This window comes from Schistocerca piceifrons, chromosome 1, assembly GCF_021461385.2.
Source record: "Schistocerca piceifrons isolate TAMUIC-IGC-003096 chromosome 1, iqSchPice1.1, whole genome shotgun sequence".
NCBI classification, from domain to species: Eukaryota; Metazoa; Arthropoda; class Insecta; order Orthoptera; family Acrididae; genus Schistocerca; species Schistocerca piceifrons.
The window spans coordinates 621,032,700-621,048,944 of NC_060138.1; the positions used below are offsets into that span (position 1 = coordinate 621,032,700).

Below are 16,245 nucleotides of genomic sequence, written 5' to 3' on the forward strand. Positions count from 1 at the left end.
AAAATACAAGACAAAACTTACTAAGAAGATTTTTACTTCAAGACTTTACTTCATTTTTGATCAGTACATATCCTGTCATGTGGTGGCCAAGGAGAGAAATACAAATCTACGGTGAAGTAGTTAGATTTGAAGACTAAGGAGGAAGAAGTTACTCCAGTTCTGCTGTGAGACTTACTGAAGAGCAATTTCATCACAAATTGGTTTATAAAGATTGAAGATTATTTTATTACTTGTGGAAGGAGTGCAAACAATGTTATTTTGTATGTGAGCAATTCAGTACAGTGAACTTGGATAGGCAATGCATGAAATAAAACCAACTAAATACTTTGTGATAACTTCAAGTGAAAAACACAATAAAATACTAGACTTTATATCATACCTGAAGTGAATTAAAAAGACTGACATTAATACTGAAAAACTGTGACTATGTGATGTGGTTTACATATATATAAAATTTACACCACAGAAGAGCGAACAATAGTTGAAAGTGCTATAAATGTTTACTTATTGCATCAGTAAGTTATTAAGTTTGGTGTATTTGAATTTAAAATAATTTTATATGCTTATTAATATCTGCAGAGAAGAAACAGAAGCAAAATTATGTTGATAAAATTAATCAATAAGCTGTTGTCAAGTAGATCAACAAGAAGGCAAATTCACCATCACACATTATCAAACAACTTTTGGCATAAAATAGCAGCCATAAAGAAGATTTTAAATACAATGAAGCAGTTATAATCCATTTTTAACAAGAAATTAAAAAAAAAATTACACATCAAAAGCAAATACTGAAGATTCTTAAGCATTACAACTTCATGGAACATTTAATCGAAAATTGCACGTGAAAAGCAAATACTGAAGTATGTTATTTTAAATTGAAGGCAACCACAGACAAACTTCCACGTATTGAAAGAAATAATCTGCATTGGCTGTAGAATATTTTTTATTCAAAGCCACAACCAGTTCCATGGCACTAGAAGACGAGTTCCGTGGCACTAAAAGATGCACCCTCAGGTGATAAAGATTCTTTTTGCTGGATCATCACCAAAAGATAACTGCCTTGGAGCCACTCCCCAGCATTCACAGCATGTTTTAAACAAATAGCACACTAAAAGCAGCAGTCCTTATTTAAAATGAAGGGGGTAGCAGAACTGCGACACAAGCAGGAAGGTGGTTGAACGGCAGCAGGCAAGGCAGTTACCTTTTGACAATGACCTAGTAAAAAGAATATTTATCATCTGAGGATGCATCTTCTAATGACACAAAACTGTTCATGACTTTCAATAAAAAGTATTGTACAGACAATGCAGTTTATTTCTTTCAAATACTGAAAATTATCTTGCACTACAATTTCCTGGAACACAAACTAAATCTGTGACAAGATTATTTGTAGAAGGCAGCAGCAGAGTATGCAGTAGACTTGCTTTACTAAATTAATGCCAGTTGGCATCCAGCATTTTACTGTCAGCAACTTTTGCATGGAGCAGTGAGTTGGTGTAGAGAGCAGTCTTCATGTAGCAAGCACATAATGAACAAGCCGGCGACCAGTGAGCAAACAGCAACAGCAGCCAGAGGTGAACTGGCAATGCAGAAGAGAAGCAGCATTGGGGAGAAAGACATTGACAGATGAGTAGATGCAGTCAGCTCTTTGTATAAGACATCCCAACTGCGTACACTGTGTTAAAACTTGGTGGTTTCAGTTACTTAACATTGCTCATCAGTGTGGGATACATACCATAAATGTGAGAGATTTGAGCCCACGCAGAGGCTTACTGGCAATTGTTCTTTCTGTGAATTATTCACAACTGGAACAGGAAAGAGGGGAAGCAACAATATTACACAAATTACCCTCTACCACACGCAGCAAGGTGGTTTGCGGAGTGTATTTATAGATGTAGAAGTACTTGAAAATATGATGCACTGTGAAGTGCTGATTTTGTCAGTTGATAGATTGAAGTGGTTATCTGAATATCCAGTTACAAAGTCAGTTTGTCACACACTGCTCAAACTTAGAAAGAAAACTAATTGATTGAATTTAGTTCATAAATGGAAGAAACAAGCAAACTAAAACTTAATAATCTATTATTAGTAACATTTTACGACATTAGTTGTGATTCTTTACATTAATACACTCCTGGAAATTGAAATAAGAACACCGTGAATTCATTGTCCCAGGAAGGGGAAACTTTATTGACACATTCCTGGGGTCAGATACATCACATGATCACACTGACAGAACCACAGGCACATAGACACAGGCAACAGAGCATGCACAATGTCGGCACTAGTACAGTGTATATCCACCTTTCGCAGCAATGCAGGCTGCTATTCTCCCATGGAGACGATCGCAGAGATGCTGGATGTAGTCCTGTGGAACGGCTTGCCATGCCATTTCCACCTGGCGCCTCAGTTGGACCAGCGTTCGTACTGGACGTGCAGACCGCGTGAGACGACGCTTCATCCAGTCCCAAACATGCTCAATGGGGGACAGATCCGGAGATCTTGCTGGCCAGGGTAGTTGACTTACACCTTCTAGAGCACGTTGGGTGGCACGGGATACATGCGGACGTGCATTGTCCTGTTGGAACAGCAAGTTCCCTTGTCGGTCTAGGAATGGTAGAACGATGGGTTCGATGACGGTTTGGATGTACCGTGCACTATTCAGTGTCCCCTCGACGATCACCAGTGGTGTACGGCCAGTGTAGGAGATCGCTCCCCACACCATGATGCCGGGTGTTGGCCCTGTGTGCCTCGGTCGTATGCAGTCCTGATTGTGGCGCTCACCTGCATGGCGCCAAACATGCATACGACCATCATTGGCACCAAGGCAGAAGCGACTCTCATCGCTGAAGAGGACACGTCTCCATTCGTCCCTCCATTCACGCCTGTCGCGGCACCACTGGAGGCGGGCTGCACGATGTTGGGGCGTGAGCGGAAGACGGCCTAACGGTGTGCGGGACCGTAGCCCAGCTTCATGGAGACGGTTGCGAATGGTCCTCGCCGATACCCCAGGAGCAACAGTGTCCCTAATTTGCTGGGAAGTGGCGGTGCGGTCCCCTACGGCACTGCGTAGGATCCTACGGTCTTGGCGTGCATCCGTGCGTCGCTGTGGTCCGGTCCCAGGTCGACGGGCACGTGCACCTTCCGCCGACCACTGGCGACAACATCGATGTACTGTGGAGACATCACGCCCCACGTGTTGAGCAATTCGGCGGTACGTCCACCCGGCCTCCCGCATGCCCACTATACGCCCTCGCTCAAAGTCCGTCAACTGCACATACGGTTCACGTCCACGCTGTCGCGGCATGCTACCAGTGTTAAAGACTGCGATGGAGCTCTGTATGCCACGGCAAACTGGCTGACACTGACGGCGGCGGTGCACAAATGCTGCGCAGCTAGCGCCATTCGACGGCCAACACCGCGGTTCCTGGTGTGTCCGCTGTGCCGTGCGTGTGATCATTGCTTGTACAGCCCTCTCGCAGTGTCCGGAGCAAGTATGGTGGGTCTGACACACCGGTGTCAATGTGTTCTTTTTTCCATTTCCAGGAGTGTATTAATTAGGAGATTAGTACAATGTCTCTTAAAGATGGGAATATTGCTGTAGGAACTATTGGACAGATGACTACACAGTAATCAACAGAATTAAGAGAGGAAATTTTAAATTAGCCAACAGACATAAAAGCAGGAATGAACTACAAAGCTGCTCAGGTAGATGAAAAATTTTTCAAAATAGATAACAGATTTTCTCACATGGATAAGACAATAGTTGAGGTAGGTTCTCACTTCAATAGCAGAATAGAAACAGCAGAAAAACTATTTTTTGTTTTGTTTTAGCAATTCAATGATAGTTTTGATTTAGTGGAAGAAAAGACTGACAACAATGTTGAACTTTCTGATACTATTTGTTCAGTACAGGGTGTTCCAGTAAATAAAAACCAAATACTAGATATGGGAAGTACTTTAGAATGTGTTACAGATAAGAATGTAGAAACTGTGACAGGAATTAGAAATGAAAGGAACCATAACAGATGGAACTGCAAGCAGTTATGGTACACTCTGGTAGTGGTGAAACTGATTACAATGACAGTTTTATAGATTATAAGCCACTTTATTCTATTAACACTGGTCAGTTAATAGATTCATATACCACAACATGTTGTTACCATTTGTTCCTTCTGAGAACTTACTGTCATTTGTTACTACTGAGGAACATTTAGCAGATTCTGTTATACTGGAGTTTACCATTACCTTTTACTACTGAGAATTTGCTATATTCAGTTACTGCTAAGAAATTACAACCATCTTGTAGTGCTAAGAAGCCACTATCATCTGCAACCACTGTGATTTTACAATAATTAGTTACTACTGGGAATTTAATATCTTCTGTTATAACTAACATTTTATCTTTATCTCTTATTACTAATAACTTACTGTTTACAGTAATGACTGGCAAATTGCTATGTTCTTTTATTACTAAGAAATTATTACTGAAGATATACTGTATGTTACTATTAGTGATATCTCATGTTGCTGTGGTCCTGGTTGAGGTTGAAAGTACAGTGCACAGCTGCAGAGCCACTAGATCTGTTAAATACAGACCTCCCATTAATACCTAATTGCTTATATTTTGAATACATTACATATGAGTTGAATGTGCAGTTAGGTGATTTGTATTTGGGGGAGACACAAGAAGTGGGCAGTCCACGTGAGAAAATATTATTATTTTAAGATTCTAATTAGTACTGTAAAGATGACAGTGAGAACATATAACACTGGATAAAAAGTAAAAGTTGTTACTTGAGTTGTATATAGCATTTTATATTTAATAATGCCAGAAGCCTTTTGGGATTTTATGGCTGTGATCACACTGGTCCACTGCCTTGTTCCTGGGCGAAGTGGCAGGCAGGCACTCGTCCTGGCATGTATTTGTGTGTTGCAAACACAGACAGTGACTAGAATTACAGTATTACAGAATGTGACATACCAATATTATGGACAGATATTACTGAATTTAACACAGAAATACTGACAACTTATAGAATGTGACAATAATGAAGGAATGTTTACTAAGTGACCAATGTGTTTATTTCAAAATTTAGGGTGTAAAGTAGCTCCAAGATCTTCAAACTATCATTGGTCATTTGGGGAGATAATCATTTGGTAATGCAAGAAAATATTTCAAAATAAGTTTCCTAGATAATAGTACATTTTTCTGTTAACTTAGATCTGTTTAAGATTGAAAGTCTGCTATTACCAGGGCAGATACCTGCACTTGTGATTTGAATGTTTGATTGTCTCTAAAGCCATGTGAGCTAGCAGATAAAATAAGGTATATATGAGATGGCAGAGTGCTATTACCAAAAACAGAAGAGGTACTGAGTAGCAGAGAGGCACAAAAAAGAACAAGGACATTAAATTGCTTAGCTTATAGATGAAGTCTATTATTATAGCTTAGGAACATACATGCAAGCAACCCCCTCCGCCTTATCCTTGTGACCTCCTTCCTTTCCCTGTCCCCACCCCACACACAAACATGTACAAAATTACTGTTGGCTTTGAATAAAGGCGTAAGCAGTTGCCTAGGCAGGTTTTTCTTTCAGTCAAATGTAACAGGTGTGAAGTGGAAAAAGGGAGGAACATGTTGAGAGGGGTTTGGAAAGATCTTTTTAGGTCACTTTGTGTGAAAGTTAAGTACATTGCACAATTTCTACAGGTCTGTTTGTTGCACAGCATCCTTTCTATTTGTTGAAAATATACTTGTCATCATGCACACATATTATATTCCAGATAGATTATTAGATTGATGTAATTTGTGTTGATGTATTATTATTATTATTATCATCATCATCATTTATTTTACAGTGATGTATATCTGAGCTTATTTAAGAGACTGAATTGGACAAGGGTTGCTGCATTGACTGAGGATGGCCAAAAGTACACTGAATATATATCCCACTTACAGGATTTGTTACAATCTAATGACATTCAGTTTGTAACAAACAGAAAGTTCCCTCGTGATAGAAACAAGGATGCAATGGCAAAAGTAAGTTATATTTTTGCAGTCAGGTGCTGTTGAAGCTGTTACAGGTATGCTTTGTTTTACCTTCATCTTCAGTGCATTGACAAGTGTGAATGTAAAAATACATATTCACTTAGGCCATACCTGTGTCTTTTAGGTGACAAATATCTGTTTACCTTTCATGAGATTTCATTGTGCTGCTTGCAGAATTGCCTTCGAATTTAAACTTGAATACCTTTAATCATGAGATTTTTGTTTTAAAATACTTTAAATCAAGAAGCAGATAGGCAGAATGAAGCTTTCACTCTTCAGCAATATGTGTAGTGTAGAGATATTCCTGATAGATTAAAACCATGTGCCAGACTGTGGTGTGATCTAGAACCTTTGCCATTCTTGGCCAGAATTTATCCTTTCTTTCAGGAGTGAAAGTCCTGCGAGGTATCTATGGGAGCTTTGAAGTCTAGAAAGTAGGAAAATGTCAGCAGGCTGTGTGTTGTACCGTGTAACTTCACCAGCTACCACAAGCTTGGAAATAAAGTCTGTGTTGCACTTGAAGTGAAAACTACTTTTTTTATCAATAATATAGATATGTGATGGTAGGGGTGGTAGAATGAAACATTTGATTCAATTACTCAGGCTTGAGTTTTTTTATTTTTTATGACTGAAACACTGTTTTCTCTTTGATAACTTGACAGTTTATTATGTTAACCTTCATTTAAACACTTGTAAAATTAACAATTGTTTCACAACCAAAATTTTCACAAAATATCACTCCTCATTCTCAAAAACTTCCAGCAGTTATAATTTTGACTAGTCTGTGTAAAATTTGTCCAACTTCTATTACAACTTATAATCAAGTTTAATTACATGCCATAATGAAGCATGTCCATGTCCAAAGACAATTTATACCAAAGATACATATTTGGATATTTATATTAAAAAAACAAAGATTCCATGACTTACCAAACGAGAAAGTGCTGGTAGATAGGCACAATAAAAAAAAAAAAAAACACACAAACACACACACAAAATTTCAAGCTTTCGCAACCAATGGTTGCTTTGCCAGGAAAGAGGGAAGGAGAGGGAAAGATGAAAGGATGTGGGTTTTATGGGAGAGGGTAAGGAGTCATTCCAATCCCGGGAGCAGAAAGACTTACCTTAGGGGGAAAAAAGGACAGGTATACACTCGCGCACACACACACATATCCATCCACACATATACAGACACAAGCAGACATATTTAAAGGCAAAACTCTTTGCCTTTAAACATGTCTGCTTGTGTCTGTATATGTGTGGATGGATATGTGTGTGTGTGCGAGTGTATACCTGTCCTTTTTTCCCCCTAAGGTAAGTCTTTCCGCTCCCGGGATTGGAATGACTCCTTACCCTCTCCCATAAAACCCACATCCTTTCATCTTTCCCTCTCCTTCCCTCTTTCCTGATGAAGCAACTGTTGGTTGCGAGAGCTTGAAATTTTGTGTGTGTGTTTGTGTGTTTTTTTTATTGTGCCTATCTACCAGTGCTTTCCCGTTTGGTAAGTCATGGAATCTTTGTTTTTTAATATATTTTTCCCATGTGGAATGTTTCTTTCTATTTTATTTGGATATTTACTTTGATTCAATTGTTCTGATCGTTTATCAGTATTGTCAACAAAATTTTGTATTCATGCAATAATTTTGTTTCATTAGGTTATTCTTACTTTACGTGATCTAGCACTTTATCCTCGTTTATTTAAATGGATCTTAATAAATACCAGCATTCTCTGTAGTAAACATATTCTTGTATAAAAAGCATGCTGAATGTTCTCACAAATATCAAGAAGGATAAAGAAATAGTAATAACAAGTGCAAGATGGCGACGAGTGTAGTGATGCATAGTGAAGAAGTGAATAAAAGTTACTGTTCTGTCGTAAAAAAGGAATCCTGTGAAAACTGTAAAAGTGAAATCGAAAAACTAAACAAACGCATTTCAAGTTTACAAAAAGTTGTAGATGGTCTAAGACGTGAGATTTCGCATATAACTAATGAAAACTATGAGCTGAAGAAGTTGCGCCATATTCTAAATGATAAAACAATAAAGCCACAAAACAGGAACCTGGTGAGTTATGAGAAGTGGAAAGGAAGCGATAGACAGGCATAAAAGGCAGCAAATGAAATTATAATTACAGATAAAAACAGGTACAGTGTTCTGTCGAATAGTAGTGATGCCTGCAATAAGGATATGCAAAATGCTAGTGAAGTGGAGTGATGCAAGACAGTGAAACAACGTCCGAGTGGATAAAAGTGTCGCTAAAAGGTAATCCCTTGTCCACTAAAAGAATAACAAACTCCGTAAAATCTGTCACATTTTGCGATAAAAACAAATACGATGTTTTGCAACAAAGTGAAAATACAAATAAACAAAAACCGACGTATGTGACAAAGAAGAAAGAATCAAAAGTCGACGTATTTGGAGACAGTCACGCCAAAGGAATTTCTCAAGAACTGCAAGTAAATAGTAAATCAACGACAGTCACAGGCATGGTTAAACCAGGTGCTGGTTTCAAAGAAGTGACGAAAAACATCGTAAAATATAACTATGACAAGCAGGACAGTGTTGTAATCTGCGCAGGAGCTAAAGACATTTACGAAAAAAATGCTATGAAAATGCATAAACAACTCTTGAGTCTTTTGCTAGTACTGGCAAATACAAACATTTTACTGGTGAACTTTACCCACAGGCATGATTTACCTGAATGGTCATGTGTGAATAAGGAAATTCACAGAATTAATGTGAAACTTAAAAGTAGTTGTAGGCTATTCAGCAATGTGAAATTAATTGACTCAAGCACACTTGACAGAGAATGTTTTACGAAACATGGGCTTCACCTTAACAGAAATGGAAAGGCCGGGTTAGGAAACTTAATAAGGGAAGCAATTAAATGCAATTACAAAGTGACAGCCACTGAACTGGGATGGTATAAATCTCCAATAGCAGAAACACCAGCAAAAACAGGAGCAGCACGCAAATGGACCATCCAAAAAACAGTAGCAACAAAGGAACCTACTACTGAACCAACATTGGTTGGTTGGTTATTTTGGGGAAGGAGACCAGACAGCGTGGTCATCGGTCTCATCGGATTAGGGAAGGATGGGGAAGGAAGTCGGCCATGCCCTTTCAGAGGAACCATCCCGGCATTTGCCTGGAGTGATTTAGGGAAATCACGGAAAACCTAAATCAGGATGGCCGGACCCGGGATTGAACCGTCGTCCTCCCGAATGCGAGTCCAGTGTCTAACCACTGCGCCACCTCGCTCGGTACTGAACCAACATTAGCAGCAGCAGAACTAACAACAGAAGCAATAGTTACGGCATCAAAAACCAACCAACCAGAATCATTAACAGTCACCGCAACATCAGAAGCAGTAGTTCCAACATCAATAACCAAGCAACCAGAATCACTGGGATTCACTGCAACAGCACACAGCAGCAGCAGTGGTAATAGGAGCAGTCATCACACCAGAAGAAGGCAGCCACCCTTGAGAAGCCAGGATTTTTGCTGGGGCAAAGCAGTGAACAACAGCACATAACAGGGAAAGAGATAAATGCTTGCAAGCAGAGGAATCTACAACAAGGATTTTTGGTACCCGGCCTCAGTTACAAGACTAACATAAGGCAGATACCTTCAGATACACCAACTTCCAAGTCTAACTGGCAACAGACTCACCTCCACTGTCATCAACAGAAGAATAACGATGCCACCAGCTCATCTAAAGGATTTTTTAGCATCAGGTCTAAAGGGAAAGGCGCCACCAAGATAAGTGAAAACAAACGCCTAACAGTGTTTCACCAAAACATTGAAGCCATAAAGAACAAAACACAACAGCTAGAAGTAGAATTGGAAAATTTTGATAGCCAAATTTTGTGTATCACAGAACACTGGTGCAAAGGCAAGGAAATTGAACACATTGCATTAGCCTCATTTGACCTTGCATGTTACTATAGCAGAATCTCAATGAATGGTGGAGGTTCATGTATATATGTAAAAAAAGGTATGTCATTTAAAGTTAGATATGATCTTTTAGATCTAGGTGAGGACAAACATTTCGAACTTTCCGCTGTTGAAATAATAGGACCTGGCATAGCAAAAAAATTAGTCATATTTTGTGTGTACCACTCTCCCAGTGGAGACATTGATATATTCTTCTCAAAACTGAATCAAAGCTTAGACAAGGTTTCTGGACCAAAAGCAAATGTAATTATCTGTGGTGACTTAAACATTAATATGATGAAGCCTGATAAGGCTAGCAACATATATGTGAATATTCTAAGCTGTTATGGAATATCCTCCCTTGTTAATTGTCCAACTAGAATAACAAAAGAATCCTCCTCATCTATAGATCATGTAGCTACAGATATTGATAGTAAAAAATGTCATATTGTTGTCCAAAACCTGGGCCTATCTGACCACCTCTGCTAGATCTTAAAAACTAACATTCATGTAGAAACTCCTCCTAAACTTTGTACATACAAAATAATGTTTTCCAAATCAGCCCTGTATCAGTTTAAATCCCCACTAGAATATGAAGATTGGAGGGAAGTCTATGAAGAAGCCAATGCAAATCAGAAATTTATCAAGTTCATGTCAATTTTTAAACTCAGATTTGAAGAGATGTTTCCCAAAACTCTTTATCAAATTAAAACTACAAAGAGAAATCAATGGGTGACTATAGGTATCAAAAAATCCTCAGAAACTCTTAGATATCTCAACTCCATAAAAAATAATCAGTCTAACCCAGAAGTTCTGCAATTCTACAAAAAGTACAGGAAAATATACAGAAAGGTGTTGCTAGCCACAAAAAAACTTTCAAACAACAAAATATTACTTGAAGCTGAAAACAAGAGCAAAGCAGCCTGGAACATCGTCAAACAGGAAACATCTAACTCTGCTAAAAAGGACCTCAGTTCACATATTAAAAACAAAGATGTACCAGTAGGTAACCCTAAAAAAATTAGCTGATTTTGTAAACTCATATTTCAGTAGTATTGCAAAAAAATTACAGCAGAAATTTCCAGATACATATGATTTACCTACTCAGAACCAGCCAACAAACTCAATGGTGTTCTTGCCAACTACAGAAAGGGAAATGGCACTAGTAGTACACCAATTAAGAAATAAAACTTCAGTAGGACTTGATGAAATCCCAGTCTGCATAATTAAAGATTGTATAGACTCCATAAAGGGCCCATTAACAGACATAATTAATGAATCTTTCAAATCTGGATACTTTCCGGAGTACCTAAAACAAGCAAAAGTTATACCTATCCTTAAAAACAGAGATGTGGAAAATGTAGAGAACTACAGGCCGATCTCTATACTGTCTATCATTTCTAAAATAATAGAAATACTAGTCAAAAAGAGACTGCTAAATTATCTGAATAAATATAATCTTCTTTCCAATGACCAATTTGGTTTTAGGCCCGGAAAAGGCACACAATCTGCTATAGCACAGTTCACTAAAGTAATTTTAGAAGCGCTGGACATAGGTGAAAATGTAAGTGGTATCTTTTTAGACTTGTCCAAGGCCTTTGATACAGTTGACCACAAAATCTTACTTCATAAATTAGGGCAAATAGGAATAAGAGGTGTGACAAAGAAGTGGTTCAAATCATACTTGGAAAACAGAGTTCAACGAGTTGAGATATCACAAGTTTCAAACAATTCCCTTATAAAACACCTGTCTGACCCAGAAAATGTGAATATAGGCGTCCCACAGGGAAGTGTATTAGGCCCAATATCGTTTCTTATATATATTAACGACTTCCCACAAAGTATCAGACATGGAAAAAAATACTTTTTGCTGATGACAGCAACATAGTAATAACAGGTGAAAATCCAACACAACTGTCAGAAAGAGCAAACGAGGCTCTCAATGATGTCCACAACTGGTCATTAAAAAAATAAAGTAACCCTAAATGTAAAGAAAACTAACTATATTAACTTCCAATTGAACAAAAAACACAATGCCACTAGAATAAAAGTTAATAATAATGAATTAGAATGTGTAACAAGTACCAAATTCTTAGGGATGAATGTAGACAGCCAACTGAAATGGACAAACCATGTCAACATTTTGGCAAAGAAATTATCCACAGCATGCTATGCTCTTAGAATCCTTGCACCGGTATGCAATAATACCTGTCTTAAAATAACATATTACGGATATCTACACTCAGTCCTCAGCTATGGGATCATGTTTTGGGGTGCAAGTGCCAGTAACATACAAACTGTGTTCAAAGTACAAAAAAGAGCCATAAGGATAATAACAAACAGCAACAACAGGGCCCACTGTCTAGAATTATTTAGAAAGCTAGGAATTCTAGCTGTTTCTTGTGAGTATATCTTTCAGAACATAATGTTCATTAAGAAAAATCTCAACATGTACAACACAAACAGCCTAATACGTGACCATGAAACAAGAGCTTGTCACCACTTCCATCTAGATAGAAAGAACAAGGCAAAGACGCAAAAAAGTATATTTTATAATGGGATAAAACTGTATAACAAATTACCACAAGAAATTAAAGAAATAAATGAGCCCCTCAATTTCAGACAAAAGCTTAAAACCTTTTTAGTAAGTGAAAGTTGTTATACTGTAAAAGAATATTTAACATAGATGTAGATTATTAGCAACATTTGACATTATCACCAAAATATTATGTAATTATAAATGTGTGTATGATTAGTTATAAAAACTACACAAAATATGAGAAACCTGTTTCATTGTAAATGTAAATGTGTACTCATGTGTTGTAAACTGATGACATCCATACAATATTTATTGTTCCACGGATAAATAAATAAAAATAAAAAAAAAATAAACAGATACATACAATGATAAACCAAGTTCCCCAGCAAAAACCACATATCACACAAAATGACCAAAAGTGGCATCAGACAATTCATATATACAGAGACTGTTGCTGACCAATTCAGTATGGAAAAGAGAGAAACAGCCCAGGACTATTACAACAAGGCTAGTAAGCTAGATAAGCACTAGTCCAAAGCACCATTTTAATCTGCCAGGAAGTATCAAAAAGACTATGTATTTTACAATAATGCATTTATTCATAGTCTTGTAAAGCTCCTAACAATAATTGTTAGTTATCACCTAAACAGTACCTCCAGAATCAATGCAGTAAATAGAGTTAAAATTTTACAAATTTCTCTATTTGGTGCAGGTTGTGCATTCCATTGTCTGTTCAGATAAAATGTCTTTTTCAGTTTTCCTGTTCAGTAATAAAGTAATTATTTTCTCAACTCTTTCGACCAGGACTCTATACAGTTCTGCTTTTCCATGGTCATTATTTTTCCTTGGATTTTATTTTACACTATATTTAAAACTTTTTATTGGAATAGGTAGATATATTTCTTCACCTTGAATAAAAAATATAAAAGAGGAAAAATTAAACATGTACAAAACTATGAAGTGTTCCACCAGGGGTTTACAACTAACAATAATTCGTCTAATGGCTTTTTCTTTAACTGTTGTGCTACAATTGCAGTTAATATCTGTCAATATTTGATCATCATTGAGGCAGCCATTGCTATGAAATTAAAGACAGGTGGGCACATAGTGAAAAGAATTATTTATTTATTTATTTATTATGTTGGTGCTTAAGTTCATAGCATTTTTGTTTTTCATGTTGGTATTCCGATTGCTGTGGGTTAATTTATCGACTGTCATTTTCATCTGTAGATAGCTGTTGCTATTTGAGTTTATATATTGTCATTTTGTCATTTGGAGATAGTGAATGCAACTGTGGATGTTAGGAAATAGAGTGCCAAGTGGAGAAATCAGAACGTTTCTGACATATTCTTGTGTTAGAGTGTAGTGGAGGAGTGACAGCAGCAGAGGCAGCCAGAAACATTTTCGGCTTGTGTGAGGTAATGCCATTGGGCACAGAACGGCAAGAAAATGGTTATCTCATTTTAAGGAGGACTGTTCTGACAGTGACTCCACATTCAGGGAGACCTTGTGGGTTTGATGAAGATCGTTGAAATGCATTGATCCGTAGTGATCAACATCGGTGTACTTAAGAACTGGCAAATCTGATGAACTGTGATCTTTCTGCCATAGTGCAACATTTGCATTTAAAAACTGGGTGTGTGGGTACTGCATGCTCTAAGCCAAAATCACAAAGATCAGTGGATGGCCATATGTGCATCTCTGCTTGCTCATTGTCAATTGGGTTGTGAGCAGCAATAACCATTCCTGTCCTGTATCAGTAATGGTGATGAGAAATGATCTCTTTATGCTAACATAAGGAAAGGAAAGGAATGTTTGAGCCCAAACAAAGCAGTAACTTCCCGTACAGAGACCTGTGCATGTCCACAAAAGATAATGTTGTGTACCTGGCCGAACAGCGATGGTGTGGTGTGTTACAACAAATTGCTTTCCCGAGGTGTAACCATCACTGCTGACATTGATTGTCAACAAATGACACATCTTACAGATGCAATCCAATAAAAATGACTGGGAAGACTGCATCAAGTAATGGTAATCCATGATATGTCCATCTGCATTCTGCTACACTGACAAAAAACACTATACAGGAATTGGGTCGGGAAGTCATTCCTTGCCCATCTTATTCACTTGATCTTGTGCTCTCTGATTTTCATCTTTTCCACTCTCTATCGAACAACCCTCAAGGAATTTCCTTCCTAGACAAAAATGCACTCCAAACATGGCTTGACATACTCTTTGCCTCAAAACCACATGATTTCTACAGTCATGGAATCAAAAAGTTATCCCAGCATTGGTAGAGTGTTGTACATAGTGAATGGGAAAATGTTATAGATGATTGAAGTCTCTGTTATGTGTATCTGTTGTGTTTATTAAACTTATGGAGAAACACTTTATTGTATTTGTGGAAGAACATGCCAAACTTATACACCAACCCAATATTTATTTATTTTATTTTGCTCAAGGCATACGCATGAACTAACTTTTAAGTTTACAGCAATATTGAAAAATATCTTACATTTTTATTATATGTATGTGTAATAAAGTCAATGAGATAGCTCCAACAAATGCTTACCATGTTAAAATATGAATTTTATTTTTCAGTACTTGCTGGAATTTAAAAGTAAGAATGTTCGCATCATAATTGGAGACGTATATGACCATGCTGCAAGATCTCTTATGTGTGAAGCTTACCGGCAAGAAATGACAGCAAAGCAGGGATATGTTTGGTTTCTTCCTCTGTGGCTAGATCCTGACTGGTATGATACAGAGAGACACCCAAAAGAGAATCTGACTTGCACTAAAGAACAAATGGTTCAGGTAAGTAGGATGTTACATCTTATTGAAATTTATTATATTGTTTAACATATATTTAATTATACTGTAGTGCATCAGGTGCAGTGAATAAGAGGAGGAAGGAAGTAGAAATGAGGAGGAAGGAGTGGAGGAAGGGTAACTGATGGATGGAAAGAGAGATATCAAGTGATGGGGTAGAAATGTAGCACTAGTGAGCTCACTCTGATGAAGGCAGGGGAACTGTGTGTATCATACAACGAATTTGAAGAGCAGACTGGGAGGGAGGGATAGATAACAGAGGTAGAGGTGGCCATGTTAAGAATAAGTGATGTGAGGGACATGGGCTTGGTGGGGAGGGGGGGTTATGTGGCACAGAAACTAGTGGATGTTGAAGCCAGGAGGACCATGTGATCAGAGTATTTTTGCAAAGATTATTTCCATCTACTTAGTTCAAGGAAGATAGCATGGGGGGGGGGGGGGGGGGGGATCTCGATACATGGATTGTGCAGCAGCCACTGAAGGTGAGAATATAGTGCTCAACAGTGTATTCTGCCTCTGAGTGGCAAACTCTGTTCTTGTCCACAGTTTGTCAGTAGCCATGCATTTGGACAGACAGTTGGTGGCTATCACAACATAAAAGGCTGTAGAAAAGTTATAGCAGTGTTAGTAAATGAGACGGTTGCTTTCACAAACTAGTACTGTCTCTGACAGTGTAGTCTCTGAAGAGACTGGCAAAGTATGTGCTGGGTGGGTCCTTAGGACAGGTCTTGTGATGGGATCTTGCACAGGCATATGATCCATGTGGCAAGGAACTGAGAGCAAGTATTAGAAGTGTCAAATTTGTGTGAAATCTTATGGGACTTAGGTGCTAAGGTCATCAGTCTCTAAGCTTACACACTACTTAACCTAAATTATTCTAAGCACA

General features: G+C 37.9%; 1 protein-coding gene across 1 annotated transcript in view; it reads left to right on the forward strand.

The window, feature by feature from the left end:
* LOC124804379 overlaps positions 1–16,245 on the forward strand; it is a 675,970-nt gene that overhangs the window by 625,842 nt on the left and 33,883 nt on the right. The window contains exons 17-18 of the mRNA XM_047264747.1: positions 5,863–6,043; positions 15,129–15,344. Coding sequence (XP_047120703.1) covers positions 5,863–6,043; positions 15,129–15,344 — 397 coding nt within the window. The remainder of the gene's footprint in view (positions 1–5,862; positions 6,044–15,128; positions 15,345–16,245) is intronic.